Here is a 17,230-nt window from a genome sequence, read left to right as displayed (position 1 = left end):
GAAATTTAAAAACAGGGCGGTGCCGCCCAATTCAGGGCAAGTCACGTGATAAGGACTTGAACGTGAGGAACAGGCAGTTACTCTGACTCAGTGGAAGTGTGTTTTTCTTTTTCATCTTTTGAAATTTAGATTTTTATTTTGGTTAAAAATGTTTTACAGGTCCTTTACTCTTTCCAAAATTATAATCAATTTAGCTTCTATATTTTTATATTTAGAATTTTATTTTTTTATTTTTAAATTTTAAAATTCAGGTAAAACTGTTTAGTATTGTTAAGATTATTTTGTTAAATCTAGGTTTATTATAACGTAATTATTTTTAATTACATTACTACCGAGTGAATTTTTTATTTTAAAATATTACATAAATAAATTTAGCAAAAAATTTTAATGGCATTAACGATTGGACTATAATTTTGAAGTTTGACAATTAAAAGAACTAAATTCCTAAAATAAAAGTACAATGACTAAATTCTAAATTTAAGAAGAGTATAGGGACTTACAGCACATTTTATCCATTTGTTTTACTTAGAATAAAGTGAGTCCTTGAACTTATTTTTTTAACTTAGTCCCTAATTTTTGTCAATATTAGTCCTTAAATTCGGTTACTTTTCTCAAATGTAGTTAATTTGATGACAAAGCACTCTAATGTTATGCTATATCATTACTTAAATTTTATAATTTTTTATAAAAAATTTAAAAAAATTAAGTAATAACATAACTTGACAATTTCAGAATTAAATTTAAGAAAAGTTATTAAATTCAGCAAATTAAAAATTATAAAACTTATCAAATTTAGGAACTAAATGTTGATTTATTTATTTATTCTGAAACGCACATTTTTTTCGAAAAAAGAGTAAAAACATTTTGCATAAAAGACTATCCCATCATTACTTTGCCACGTGGAGGATCAAAATCTCCAGTGAACACGTAAGTAAGAGTTCGTGGTTGTGAGTCACCACAGCACATGCATCGACACGTGGATTTAATGGGAGAGCTCTGTGCCTCTGGCCTTTTTTATGCTTCCACGTGGAAGTTTTGCTCAACGTTTTTTGACAAGACAACTTAAAATCAATTGTCAATCACAAAAAATTCTAAATATTTAATAATTTTATAAAATTTGAAAGGAGTAAAAGACTTGTATTTAAATTTTTGTTAATATTAATTTTATTCGATTCTTAAAATAATCTCTTATCCCTTATTTTAAAAAGTAATAAATTCATAAAAAAATTAACTTAAAAATATTAAGCTTAGTTTAATTTAAATGGTTTTGATTATATATATTATTTTTTATATAATGTTTAAAAGTTATTTTCTAATTTATAAATAGAAAGATAACACGCTCGATTGACTAATTTATTTTATATTTAATTTATGAAAAAATATATAAGGAGAAACCAAGAAAGGAAATTAATTTGGATCCCATAAGTAGTAAGTACATAAATCCACAATGAAAGGACTGTTGTATGAGATAATGTTGTTCTTTTATTCTTTCTCCTAATAATGAAGGCAAGGACTAGCAACGACCTATGGAGTATTGATTACTCATCATCATCATCAAAGCTTTCAAATAAAAATATATTTCAACTAATTGAATAAAGATAGATGATACAAAACTTAACTAATTGTAAATAAAATTATTAAAATTAATAAAAGTTAGATAAAAATTATTAAATAGTCACAAATTTTATCGATTTATAATGTTTTGATTATCTAATTATTAACGAGTTTCTTTTTCTCATTGAATTATAAAAAGTTACAAATTAATAATTAGTTTTATTGATTTGTGCAGTTTTAATCGTTTACATATTAATTGTGGTTAACCTATTAAATGAACGATGTCATGACATGTTAAAACCTATTTTGACAATTGAACTATAATTAAAATATCAATCTCATGCTTTTAGAATTTTTTTATAAAATACAAAAATTCTTAAAATATTTGAAGATTCGTAATGTTTTCCTTTTGAAATTATAAAAAATTAAAAATTATAATTAAGTATTAAATTAATATTTTAGTTATAGTTGGAGGAAAATTAAGTATTAATCTTATATAGTATTGAGTTAATGTGCCATGACATCATTTTGTTAAAGAGTTAATAACAATTAACGGACAAGTAATCAAAGCATTACAAATTGATAATATTAGTAAATATTTTATAATTTTTCACAATTTGGTGATAAGAGTTAAATTTATCAATAAATAGTTAAATAATGGGATAATATATCCTAAAGTATCTAAACTTGACAATTTATATTTATTTAGTACTTTTTTTACCTAATCGGTAGTTAAACTTGGAAATCGTAAGCCACCTTGATACTTTTTAGGTACTTGATTAACACTGTTAAAATACGTTGGTGTGTCACCGACGACTAATAGCAATATAGCATGTGGTGACATCAACGTATTTTAACGGTGTAAAAAAACACCAAATTAACTTACAGTTTTTAAATTTAAATACGAGTTAGATTTAAAAAAAATTTTAAGTACCAAATAGGTATAAGTTATCAAGTTCAACTGTATATTATCCCTTAAATAATTTCAGTGTAATTTATCCTTTTAATAATTATTTTATTTTGAAGTTTTCTTAATAGGAAAAAAAAGGAGTGCCCCAGCTGTGATGTACCTCATCAAGAGGACTGGAGCAATCGAGAAAAAGGTGTACCTGAGCTGCATTCCCCAGCCAACCTGTTTCCCATTATGTTTTCTTCTCTATATTTCAATATTTTTGTTGTCGTGTTTTTTTTTTTTTTTAAGTTTATGTATTTTTAAGTGTCACCATCATACATAATTGTAATATATTTATGTATTTATTTAATATAATTTCGATATACTTGTATTATTATATCTATATTATTTTTATTTTTATCATATAAGATATATTTTGTGTTATATAAAATGTGATGGATAATATTGAAAATTAAGCTAAAAGAAGAAAGGCCCAAGATTGTGTATTTAAGTTGATATTTGACAGCGGATGATGGAGTACAAAGTGATCAAAAATGGTGGCAATGAATTAAGTCACACATCTTTAGTCCCAATTAAAAGCTTGAAAATGACATTACAACCAAAATGGACTGCCTTCACCATGCATCCAATGATAAAATTATTTGCTTAAATATTCGAATTTCCTTTTCTGACTTTTATTGAGTTTTTTTTAATAATAGATCGTTTCGGTTAAAAATAAAATTATGTAACAGATTTATTTATAAAAAGGTTGATAGAAAAATCAAATGAAATTTTGATTCAATGATTATGAATTAAGAAATTTAAACTATTTTGTTATTTGATGCGATCCCGCTAGAGGTGCTTATGAGCCGGGTCGTGTATAACTAAAATTTTAGGCTCATTTGTTAGGCCTAGCTCAAAAATGGGCTTAAAATTTTACCCAAGCCCAACCTAGCCCAGCTCGCCCGTATTAATTTTTTAATATAATTTTAAATATATATAATACATCAAAAATACTAATAACATTAAAACAAATATTTTCTAACAACTTAAAAATAAAATTTAAAAAATATATATACTTAAATAATACTAAGATGCAATTTAGCAAGTAAATGATTCTAAAATAATAACAAAATTAACAATAAAACAAATGGTGTACAATATCCAAACAATAATAACAAAATAACAGTAACATAATATTGAAATGGTAGCGAAACAAAGAGAAAATAGCAAAAAATAGTATTTTTTTGTCTTTTTGTGAATTCGGGCCGGGCAAAAAATGACTTACTCGAGGCTTGAAACAGACTTTTTTTTTTTATCCAAACCCGGTTTTCAAACCTATATTTTTACTCAAACATTCTCACTTTTTAGGGGAGCTTTGAGGTCAAGTTGAGTGACCAGGTGGATTAACAGTTCTAGATCCCATTATAAATCACTTTGTAAATCATGCATTCATGGCCGAATTCAAATACCATGTCAAGAGACAAAAAAAAATTGAATTTTTATATCAAAATTTGGTGTTTGGTGTTTGATTCCACTGGATTCAAGCCAGCCTCTCTTCATACGACTTGTAGAGCTAGATGTTGTCTTTCCTATGCATCAAGAATCATGCCATTGGAATCTTTATATCTCGAGTTAGGACCAATTTAACAAAAATGTCAAACTAGTCCTAAAAGAAGGTGAATTGCCATTTGAGGGATTATTTTAAGAGAGGGCTAGGTTCAAAAAAGGCATGGCTATCAACATTGTACAAGATAAGACCAAGTTTTTATACTTTTAATTTATTTAGTAAGGACCTGTGGTTAGCACGTCACCCATTAAAAATCTTTTAATTTATGTTAGAATGGGTGGTTTGAGAGGATTATGGTTATATTTGAGCAAAGTTTTGATATTTAGTTCTTGTTAGACTTGTTTATGGGTCAGGTCATTTATTCAAGCCTGAAAGTTCATTTGAAAAATTAGGAGGTTTGGATAAAATATAATGCCTAAAAATGAATTTAGGTAAATTTAAGGTCCGCTTTTTATATGGGTCAAGCATTAGGCACTATTTTTTGGCTCGAACTCGATCTTGTCCGGATATATTATGTTATAAAAATATTATATTAATTATATATTAATTAATATAATATTTTTATAACATAATATATCCGGCATTGTATTTTATTAATTAACATTGCCAAACCCATTTTCAGGCATTGTATTTTTTGGCTTGTTTAGCATTGCTTTTGAGAAGTGTTTCTAAAATGTGCTTTGAAAAAAGCTTAGTTTAATATTTAAGTATTTAACATTGCTGTCAAAAAATACTTTTGAAAAATAAAATATCCATTTTAGACATGGTATTATTAAATAACAAATACGTATTTAAATAATATTCAAATTAGTTAATATTATTATATTTTAGTAAAAAATAAGAAATAATTTATTATAATTAGTTGTTAATATTTTAATATATGAAATATAAACTTTAAATATTTTAAGCAATAAATATTAATTATTTATAAAATTTAATTAGAATATATAAACTATATTTTAAATAATTGAATATAACTATTAAATATTTGTAATTAGATTAGATATTAACACATTTGTATTATTTTTAAAATTATTTTTTATTTTTAATTAATTATTTTAACATATTTTAATTAAGCACCAAAATTACTTTTGATAGAGGTTTTAGTAGAGGAAAAGCAAAAATTTTAGCATCTCCTTTTTAAAAATACTTATAAAAATAAAAATTTTAATTAAAAATAACTTATTTAGCACAATTTTTCAAAACAAATGGAACCCAAACTTAAAAATTCATCTATATACTTTACACCGTGAAAGCCCGGCACCTGTTAGTTGTTGCGAAAGGTTGATAGTCAAGCTCCATAATTAGCCCATATATTAGAATTTCTTTTACACCCCATAAAGTCCACCAAGTCAATCAAGGTGGTCTAGGCAGACCAGAAGATTCTAAGAAATTGGAACCCAAATAAGATCAACCTTTTGAGACTTTGTACAGTATGGAACTTCTATCACTAAAGATTCTCCAACACAATCTCCATCATATTCCATGATACCCTAAACCCCATCTTGTTATGATTTTGGTTTACCTAATCGTGATTTTTTTAGGTTAATTTCTGAGAATAATGCTTGTACTTTTTGATTTGTGCAGATTTAATCTTTCTACTTTTATTTGTTCAAAATCGGTCCCTGTGAAAAAAAATCCTCCTCTTTAAATTCTTCCTACTTTCTTCTTTTTTTTATTCCCTCAACTCTCGTACTGAAACCAACAAACAAAACATTCACTCTTCCTTTTTTTTTCTAAAAATCAAAACCCCGAAAGAAGAAAAGAAAGAAAGTCTTTGTGTCCTTCTTCTTCTTTTTTTGCATGGTTTCATTTGATTTCTCAATACTCACAACCTTATTTGGTGCGAGGGTCTTGAAACCCAGCGTCATTTTTATTGAATATTATTTTTCGATTTTTGTGAAAATTATAATTTTTTAATTATTGTTTCTGATTTTCAAAAAAAAAAAAATTGAAGAACTTTTTTTTCTTTATGCTCAATAAAATAACAACATGCAAACAGGGAAAAAAATGAAAGAGATTTTCAACAAAATAATATGTATATATTTCAAATGTCCCTTTAAAAAAATCATATTTATTTCCAAATTCAAATTCTCACCAACTCTAACTCCTACTTCATTTCTGAATTTGTTTTCATTTTAATTTTAATTTTTTATTTATCATATTATTTAATTTTAAATCATGTATAATAATCACCTAAATCATATTCTATTAATTTTACCTAATATTAATCCAACGTTAACCTCTAATGTTAATCTAATATTTATCCTAATATTGCCCGTCGAGTGAAAAGAAAAAGCTTTAACAAACCTGTTAACCTGAAACTTTGTCTTGTCACCTAAGCCAACTTTAAAATATAAACCTAAAAATTTATTTAAATTTCGGATTAGGTGTTAATTTATTTACATGTTAAAAACATGCAAAGCTTGAATGTGTATTCAATTATTTTGTTAAAAGAATTTAGCAGTGTTAGTATAAGTTATTTCAGTTGTTAATAATTAAAGTTAAATGATGAAATTTGATTAGATCAAAAGTTCATGAAATATTTAAAATTAAGGTTAAATTTAATGATTTATAATTTAAATTACATAATATACACAATACTTATTGTTGTTAAATGAGAACTACAAGTTAATTTATATATATATATATATATATATAAAAGTGAGGGTAGGAGATGGGGTTGCTTTGGATTGAACCAACTTCTCATGCCCACAACATAATACTATTACCACTAAATCAATATGTTGTTGGCCAAGTAAAATCTTTCGTAGTAAGTTTTATTTTTTATTCTATATTTAATTTGTTGCCGAAATTTTATAACTTTTTTGATAATTTTTAAAGATTTAATAGTTAAAGCAATAATAAGTAGAATAGGGTCAATTTGAGAAAAGTGGTAAAGGTTGAGGGGTTAATTTTGTTATTGTACCTAATTTTAATAAAGTTAATGAAAAAAGTTAACGGAGGACTAAAAATGAGTAAACTGAAAAGTAGAGAAATCAATTTTAAGTAACTAAATGTAAAAGGACTAAATTCATACAAATCATAAGTACAGGGACTATTCTCAAATTTTATCTTCTTTTAAGCTTTACCCAATTCAGACGGATCTATAAATAGATCAATTCAAAACGTAGAAGAAAAGAAGTTCACTCGTTTAATTTATGGAAATTTCTATTGACAATTAAGTGGAGAAGTGGATATTTCAATGTGTTGGCATAGAGAATTTATTTTTATGGGTCGTACCGCTCTGCGTGGCCCAAATCTCCGCTCAAAATGTAAAAAAATTTGGGTAAAAATACGGACTTATAAAAAAGTTTGAACAAAAAATAAAGTTCGTTTAAAAAATAAATTAAGTCTCAAGTAAGATTTTTTTGTCTTGAGTTTAGCTTAAATTTGTAAAAAAAATACTTTTATTTTCTCATTGTTTTGTTATTATTTTTTTCACTATTTTGTTGTTGTTTCTTTGTTATGTTATTACTATTTTATTGTTATTGTTTAGATATTGTAGAGTTGCACCTATTCTTGTGTTATTTAAGTATAAAGTTTTTTTTAATATTTATTTTTAATTTTTTGGGAAACATTTATTTGAATGTTTTAATATTTTAATGTATTATATATATAAATAAAATAAAAAAATTCTATCGGGTCAAGTCGTGCTAGACCCAAGCTTATCATCTATAACTTGGGCCAAATTTAAATAAAAACTCAGGTCTATTTTTTAAATTGAGATAAGGCCTATTAAATAAGTCTAGAATTTTGTTAAAACTCGATCTAACCTATTCACAGATTTAGGTTAGATTGATTTAATCCATTTTAAAATAGAAGTCAATGGTAGCAGTTAAATGTGCACTTCTGTTTTCCTACTAATGTCAAACATCAGATTTTCAAACTTCCTTTGCTTAAAGAAAAACACAGTGAGATAAGGATCACTCAAATAAAGAAAGAGAGTTTACAATAATTAATAATTATTTCTTTGCACAAAATGGAATTAATCAATGCAATTTACAGTACTTATTTTGGTTATTCTAAGTAATGTCACACTTGTAAAACTAAATAAAAATAAAATATTTAAAGCAAAAATAAAATATAATTTTAATTTGACTTTACATGAATTTTTATTTAGTAATAAATTATTGCTTTTATTTTGACTTAATCTAACTTGAATTACAATTTACTTAATTTTATTTAATTTTAATATAAAAACATGAATATATTGTTGAGTATTTTTGAGTATACTTTATGTGGGTGAAATTGTATTTTTATATGATATAATTATTATTTATTGATGTGATATTTAAGTAGACTCCATGCATATCAATGTATATCTTATTTTAGACTTAACATGTGCTTATGCAATTTCAATCTCACATGTGATCTCGCAAGAGGGTGTAAGTGTCCCTCCTACGAACACTCAATATCATGCGAGCTCGATATGCAAACCACGTAGAACCCGACCCGAATCCATTCGTGTTGTGGGTTAGGAATAGTAAATACCATAACAAATGTAAAATTTTTAATTTAAAAAATCAATAAAATGAATTTATACATTAATAGGAATGAAGTTTAGATAAAAGAAATAAAGGCTCTAGAATTTTTACTCAATGCTATTCAACTCATGAAATATTCTAATTGAGAATTAGGTTAAACATAGCCAATTGCAAAAGAAAACAGAAAAATTGGTTGACTCTGACAAAAAGCTCACATGTAAAATAACATAAGGATGTACTCATTTATTGTTTAATAATTTTTTACTGTATTATAGAAAGTATTTGTCTCTCTTTGAAAAATGTAAATAATGTATGAAATAATTTTATTTATTTATATATTAAACAATTATTTGTTACTATTTTTACAAATAGTGATAATATATAAATTATTATTGGCTCGATTGGCATGAATATTATTATCAATAAAAGAAGATTTAAATTCGAGTATATTAAATTGTCCTCCTATTTACAAATTAGGAAGGGATTATAAATCGTTTTGAATATTCTCCTAAAAAAATAGCATATATGAATAGTTTTAAGAATGAGGGGGATTTATACCATTTCAAAATTTAAATATTTTATACCACAAAAGCAATTAAACTAAGTCTTAAAAGACGTCCCTGCCTTATTAATGGCCACCTGTTGAGCTGATGTTACCTCCCAGCCATATAATAATTCATTTGAAGAAATATTCAGAGGTTATGTACGAATGTTAAATATTTTTTTAATAATTGGAGGCTTTCGGATGATGATTAGTAGTACTTCTTCTTGAGTAGGTAATCATAGGTAAATTATATTATTAGTTATTAAATTATAGGTAAATTTTTTATTTTGATTATTTAATTAAAAAAATTATAATTTAGTCATTGAATTATTTAAAAATTTTATTTAAATCATTGAACTATTAAAAACGATGCCATATGACTCTCTCTATTTGCATTACCTGCATCAATCGAAAGTTGTTTACCTTAGATTAATTCATGAAATATTACCCGACGAGTCATATATATATATATATATTAATGTTGAGGTAGAGAATAATATCACACTATTAGAATTCATATTAACCAAATATTCGATAAAAACTTTAACCACTATTTCATATAAGTGAAAGACATCAAACATATATTTATATGTATTCGATTTGCAATTGAATTATTCCCACATGAAGAACAAAATGAAAGAATCTATTGCGATGCAAAAATTTATATTAATTAAAGATTCTTTAATGATTAAAATTTTTTTAACTTTTTTCCAAATACACCAACAACAAAATCCAAACAACAAGGGTCAAGATATAGTTTAATCAAGCCAGAGAATAAAAAAAAAAAAAAAAAGCTGTTTTAGTGGTTTAAATGGTTGGTATAAATTAGCAACATTTTATAGGTAAAAGTATCGTAAAGCTCTTTGTATTAGGAGTCGATTGTATTTTAATTTTTTATTTAAAAAATGAGTAATTTAATTTTATATATTAAATAAAAAAGTAAATAAATTTTTTTAATTAAAAAATTCATTTATTTCTACTTCTCGATTGTAGGAGGCAATTAGAACTTGTGGTAAGAAGGTGGAATGACATCGTTTGCTATGTTCCCTTTACATATTCCCAAACATTCTCTTATTGCTTGGATGGTTATTCTTAATAGACTCCCAACTCAGGATCGTTTGTTTGCTTTTGAGATTTTGGTTGATACTTGTTGCTTTTTTTGTATAGATGTTACAAAGAGACGTGATTATATTTTATTTGAGTGCAGTTTTTCAAAGAAAGTCTGGCAATCAATTTTGCGTCTTTGCTCTATTCATAGGGCTGTGGATATTTGGAGGCAAGAGTTAGCTTGGACGATATTGAAACTTAAAGGAAAGTCTTTGCTTGTTGCTATACTCAAACTTGCTTGGAGTGCATATTTGTATGTGATATGAAGATAGAGGAACAAGAGATATTTTGGTGCATCATTCTTGATGCAGATTAAAGAGATTATGTGGGCTCACTTAGGAAGAAGACCAATCAATAGAACCGATCCTATTAATGCTTCACTTTATGCTTCTTGAAGTATAATTGATTAATTTATTTGTATAGCTTAAAGTTATTGTACAATGTTTTTTTGTAACAGTTTAACTACATAATTGGATTAATGAATTTCATCATTCATAAAAAAAAAATCTAATATTTATACGTCAGCATGATATAAAATGGCATGATACATATTTCTACTTAATTATTTCATAAACCACGTTAAAAATTTAACGTAGGGAGAATAAATCCACGTACCGAGCAGTTTGAGGTGGGATACCAACAACTGTGAGTATATTTGAAGGTAGTGTGGTTTGAAATTAAATTCCATCATGTCATTGCAAGAAGAATACAAAGTTGGTAGACACAAATGGAATTTGGGTATCCCACAGATCAAATTAAGAAGAAAAGAAACCAGATAATTAATGACCTTGACTTGACTCATCAACTTGTCATCTTCCCTTTGCTATTGATTGTTCAACCAAAAGGTTTTCAAACAAACACCCTTTTTGAAAAACCCATAGCCGGCAGAATCTACCAAAAACTCCATACTAATATAATATTGCGAAGACTTATTCAAACCTACAGACCCAGTTTTTCTTGCCATTTTCTTGTAATCCCTTTGCATATGTTTGGACTCTTTCTTTACTTTTGCACTATCAACATATATATTTATATATTTATATATATATAAATATAAACCCATTGTTAGTGTTGATCTTTAAAGCTTGCATGTGCTAAAAAAAAACAAGTTCAGTCTCAAAACATGAGTCTTATCAAGCACTCCATTAGAGGAAGATCAGAGTTGCAGGGTCCAAGGCCATCACCGTTAAAGGTTAGCCATTCTTCATCGTTGATCAAGAAAGCATCGCATGGTAATATTCGGAATCGAATCAATAGTAGCAGCAGTAAAGTAATCAATCCTGTGGTGATTTATTTGAGGTCGCCGAAGATTATCCATGTTAGACCCGAGGAGTTTATGGGCCTGGTACAACGCCTTACGGGGAAAGACTCGTCGTCAAGGGATGAATCGTGTAATCGGCTGCCGTCTTCTTCTTCTTCTTCTTCTTGGAACATGGCGGCGGCGGAACCGGCCAAGGTGACTAAGAGAACATCATCAGGAGATAATTTGTTTGATGCAGAAATGTCGAAGCTGGCTTTTAATGGGGTTGAACATGGTGATCAAATTCTTGAACTGTCTCCAACTTTTCTACGTTTTTTAGCTTGTGTATAGAACTTATGTTCTTGATTTTTACATGAAAATGTTACTACAAGCTAGCTAGATTTTGATAGTATAACAGTAAAATTTGTCTAAAAATTTAAGATTTTGATTGTTGTGGATCATTAGATTATCTGTATTCTTCAAGGCTTTGACCTTTGGCCACAGAATTTATTTTCTCATTGTCTCAATCGATCTATTAAATTACTGGAAATCGAATTTCATGATTTTTTTATTTCCAATCTATAAATACCTCTTTATTTTTTTTTTCTCACTTAAAATTTCTCAAATTCTCAAAAAAAATAAAATAAAATTTTGTACTTCATTTATTGGGAGAAATGGTGGATAACACATTGCAAATTTTGTTGTGAATATAGTAAAGTTTCAAACCTCTTCTTTTTCTTTTTTTTTATAAATTTTTTAGGATATTGCAAAATTAAATTTTAATATTGTATTTTTAAATATCGAAATGATCGTGTTGTTTAATTTCAATATAATATGAAATTCTTGGAGTAGTTCAATGCATGTAACAAAGGGTAATAGGAGACAATTGGTTTGTGACATTTATGATGACAAAGTTTGTTATGATACGGAAATTGTTAGCTGCAGTTAAAAATCGTTTTATTTTGGGCACAAAAAAAATTATTGGATAAAATAAAAATTTATTAAAGTTGAGTAACTAAAATGAATGCAGAATAACATTAAATTAACAGCATATAACAAAAATGAAAATTGCTTTTAACTGCAATGCTTAGAATACAAACTTTTTTTTTTCAGTACTCAAAATAAAAACTTATAAAATTGGGTTTAACTTCTTTAAATCTTCTAAAAACCAAAAGTAAATATCTCCATTTTTTTAGGGTAGAAAATGGTTGATTCAAGGTTCTAAGAACAACACGTTACAAATTATGCAATCAATATGGTAAAATTTTATATTTTTTAATTTTTAAATTTCTATGAAAATATTTTTATGATATTGCCAAATTAAATATTGATATTGTGTTTTTTGAGTAGTAAAATGATGGAGTTTTTCAACTACAACATAATTTGGAATTTTCAAAAGTTAATGCACGTCTCAAAGAGCACTTTGAGACGATTGGTTTGTGGCGTTTATGATAAAAAAAAGTTCATTATGATATTGAAATTGTTAACTGCCGTTAAAAATCGTTTTCATTTTGGTAAAAGAAAAGTTTGGCAACTAAAATGAAATCTTATTAAATTTTGATGATTAAAATGAGTGCAAAATAACATTTAATTTACGGCATATGACCAAAATCAAAATATTTTTTAATGGCAATGCAAACTTTTTTTTGTGCTTAAAATAAAAGTTTATGAAAGTTGGATGACCAACTATGTAGTGTGATACATGTCACTCATTTAACTTTTGTGGATATTTTAGATTCCACTAATTATATTTCTAAATTATATATATATTTGATTATTATAATATTAGAAAAAAAAAGAAAGAAAAGAGAATGATATGAGTTGAACCTGTACCATCTAGATGTTAGATGAGTGTTCTAACATATATAATTTTTAAGTCAATGTGTAATAACTCGAATTTTACCGTTACCGAAAAAGTGTATTTTCGGGTCTCCGTTTCTGAAAAATGGATTAGTAAATATTTATTAAAAATATTTACAAAGTTAATCGAGTGGTTAATTAGAGTTTAATTAAGTGAACTAGCTTAAATTAAAGATAATTGGATAAAAGGATTAAATTGAATGAAGTGTGAAAGTTTAATTATAGAATAAAGAAAATTGAAAGGACTAAATAAGTAAATAAGCCAAAAATAGTGCTAAGTATATGGCAAAATAAAATACAAGTGTAATAAATATAATACACACATTTGTAATACATGTATGTATTTGCTTATTATTTAAGTAAATACTAGTGTATTTATTATTAAATTAATATTATATGATAAATAAATAAAAGTAAGACAAATGTGTGGTAATGATTGGGTACAAGTGTATTGTAACACTCCTAACCCGTATCCGTCGCCGGAATGGGGTTACGAAGCATTTACTAACATAACTCAACTCAAAATAATATTCCTTACATTTCATACTTTGTGACTCAATCTCATGACAAAACTTATCTTTTAAAACTTAGACAAAACCAAACAGGTATTAGCAACTAACAAAAACTTATGCATGTGATAAAATATACCATTTCATGAATAGATACATGTAACACCATATACTTTCCTTATTCATACATAGCGAAACACATCATTTATCATCATTAAATTTAATCAAAACAATTAAATATGTATTAAACTTATAATAACCCTATCATACGATTTGATCCAGACAATCCAAAATACTATCTCAAATTATATACTATAATCATATAGAGAATACAAATTTACAATCAAGCACTTATATATATATATATATATATATATATATATATATATGTACTACATATAACTTCCATTCAAACACATGATATGATAATCTGAAAGAACTCAAACATTGTCTAAAACGTATAACAACAATCATATATATCATCCATTAATAACATATAGCATTATATCCAAAACGAATTAAACCATGACTACACATAACCAAATTCAAACTTAGTAGTTAAGCCATATTCGCATGGCTGAAGTTTTACATATTAAAGTTCAAACAAAAAGAAATACATATTTGCCTGTACATGCCATAATGTTAACTTAAGATTAACTAAAAAGGGTACCAAAACGTTGCAGGTAGGTGTGATGACTTCGACGATGGTTCCAAGTATGCAAAATGGATCGAAGGAAAATCTAAATAAGAGACAAGTAAAAACACCAAATGAGTTTTCAACTCAGTGGTCGTAAGCAATAAAATGCAATAATTGACTCAGAGAGTGTCGAATAGAACTAAAAAGGTTCATATATTACCTAGACCATTAATTCAATACCAGTCAACTACTACTATTAAAACAAAATATTACATAACATATTTCGCACATGTAGGGCTCAATTAAGGAATTTTGCAACCATAGTACCATGCTAACCCGCACACAAAGTGTCTTAGTAATCCATACGCGAATCTACGATTCAACTCCGCACACATAGTGCCAAATAATTACGCACACATAGTGCCATACAAATACGCACACATAGTGCCACTCAAATCTGCATATCTAGTAACCAAAGTCATTTCATTATAAATAAATGATTGATTTAATTAACTAAATATAACCAGCCACAAATCTTTCAATCAAGAATACATGAACGAGAGTAATTCCTTTATGACATGTATATACAAATTATGTATAGAATAACCAACTTTTAATTGCTTATAGACTTACCTCTTGTTGGATAAAGACAGTTCCAATCGGCTACTCGATGTTCTTCACTTTGCACTTGCTTGATTCCCCACCTTTAAGTTCTTGAGCTTAATCAAAATAAATTAACTAGTTTAACCACCTTGCTAGTTATTTGTATCCAAATAAAAAATGATTTTTATATCATGAGAAACACATGGTAAAATTTGATTTCTTTCTACTTTATGCTTTTGAGCTATTCGGCTAATAATCACATAATATCACATTACTATCAATAATCAAATCAATATTTCCATTATACATACATATATAACACACATATATATTTGTATATACAACGACTACCCTTGCTAATTTCTCACATATATAGTTTAATGATTTTCACAACACTTTATAACCGTAATTGATCAAGACATTAAAACTTCAACACCTATTCATCTAATGCCTCAAGGCCGAATGCATTATCACATTCCAAAATAACCTTTTCTCAAAAATGTTCACATTCAAATATACATAATCATGAATCAAACTCAATTTATAAGCCAACCTCACTCATTTGATCGATTATATACAATCAAAGATAATATCACAAATGTGCATACCTATATAACCGAATGTGCAAGATCAAATTCAACATCACCTATGTACTTAATTAGATGGACGAATATACAATATTAATTATAATATCATTTTTATTTCATTTAAACACATAGCTTCATCTCATGAACACTTTGACCGAATTCTCCTAAACTAGCATAACTCACATCTATTTATATCATCATATAAATCCACATATATCTATATATCTAGCTAAATTTTCTTTCACCTTTCTACTATTTCCATTCACAACATCCAAAAACACCATCCTTTTAGCATTTACTCCATCTAACCGTATGCCCATTTAATCACCTATTTAAGTAGAATATCGACATATGGGTTATAACAAGACATTTACTACTAACTAAATTTTCATAAAATTTAATAGAATTAACATGAACCTTACCTTAATCAACCCTTAGGAAGGCCGAACGTCCTATAGAATTTCCTCCTTCTTTCACCTAAGTTACGGCACTTGCAAGAGGAAGAAGATGACTACTCTCTCTCCTTTCTTATTTTATTCCTCTTTCCCTATTAATTTATTTCTTTTATTTAATTTATTTTAACCATTAACTAATATAAAATTATAACAAATTCAACTTAGTGGAAGAAGCATCATTACTTGACCGGCCATTACTTGAATTTTGGGCAATTTAACATGCAAATCCAAACTTTCACACTTTGTAATTACTTAATCCTTACAATTTACCTATCATAATTTTTTAAGTTTCTCAACTAAGTCCTACTATGAAAATTCACATTTCTTAGACTAAATTAATACATCAAATTTGCACACATACACCACCACACATAGAATATATGTAGTTAAATTTAAATTGAATTTTTATGACTCGATTTTGTGGTCTCGAAACCACATTCCGACTAGGTCTAATTAGGGCTGTCACATGTATTAATAAAAAAAAATACATACACTTGTAATGCTTGTATTTAAGTATTAATAGATATTAATTATTTATAAAAGGTATTTATTAATTAAATAATTATATTATAAGATTTTATGTGAAAAATAAATAAAAAGTTGACAAGTGTATGGTATGTATAGTGACATGTGTAATATTAGTATATGTACATTTGTAAAATACATGTATATTTACTTATTATATAAGTATATTATTAAATTATATATTATTAAGTAAAAGATATTTATATAATAAATACATTAGTGAAAGACAAGTGTAATATTATAAATGGATACAAATGTTAAAAGAATATTTGTTATTAAATAGATTTTATAATAGATAATTATTAGGTTATTATATTATATATATAATGGTTTAATGAAATAAAGAAAAAAATAGAAATAGAAACGGAATAGGCAAAACGAAAAGCAGGGAAAGAAAGAAACAAAGGAGAAAAGAAAGAAGAAAGGGAAAATTGAAAGTTTGATGCATGAAGCTTAAATAGTCAATGTGGTACCGGAAATCTCGGCTAAGAAAGGACAAAACAAAGTGAACGGGAGTTAGCTCAAAAATTTCGGTTTGTATTTCTATAATCTGAACGTAGTTATTAATTGTTATATTTTTTTTATTCAATGCAATTAATAAATGTTGAAGTGAGAATTATTGTGTTTATAATGGAAATGGATTAATTTAGTGTGTGATAA

General features: G+C 26.5%; 1 protein-coding gene and 1 long non-coding RNA gene across 2 annotated transcripts; one reads left to right on the top strand and one right to left on the bottom strand.

Moving 5' to 3' along the window:
- Window positions 1–11,277: 11,277 nt before the first annotated feature.
- On the top strand, window positions 11,278–11,745 carry LOC108462756 (VQ motif-containing protein 8, chloroplastic-like). The gene has a single exon (XM_017762668.1). The coding sequence runs from the start codon at window positions 11,278–11,280 to the stop codon at window positions 11,743–11,745; it is 468 nt and encodes a 155-aa protein (XP_017618157.1).
- A 2,511-nt stretch (window positions 11,746–14,256) lies between these two features.
- On the bottom strand, window positions 14,257–16,139 carry LOC128285525 (uncharacterized). Its single transcript, XR_008275959.1, has 3 exons — window positions 16,013–16,139; window positions 15,034–15,119; window positions 14,257–14,503 (listed from the first exon to the last, which is right to left on the bottom strand). It is a non-coding gene; the product is annotated as an uncharacterized LOC128285525 (long non-coding RNA).
- Window positions 16,140–17,230: the final 1,091 nt, after the last annotated feature.

This window comes from Gossypium arboreum, chromosome 2, assembly GCF_025698485.1.
Source record: "Gossypium arboreum isolate Shixiya-1 chromosome 2, ASM2569848v2, whole genome shotgun sequence".
Lineage (NCBI taxonomy): Eukaryota > Viridiplantae > Streptophyta > Magnoliopsida > Malvales > Malvaceae > Gossypium > Gossypium arboreum.
Note: the sequence above shows the minus strand (reverse complement) of the source record. Positions and strands in the feature narration are given on the sequence as shown.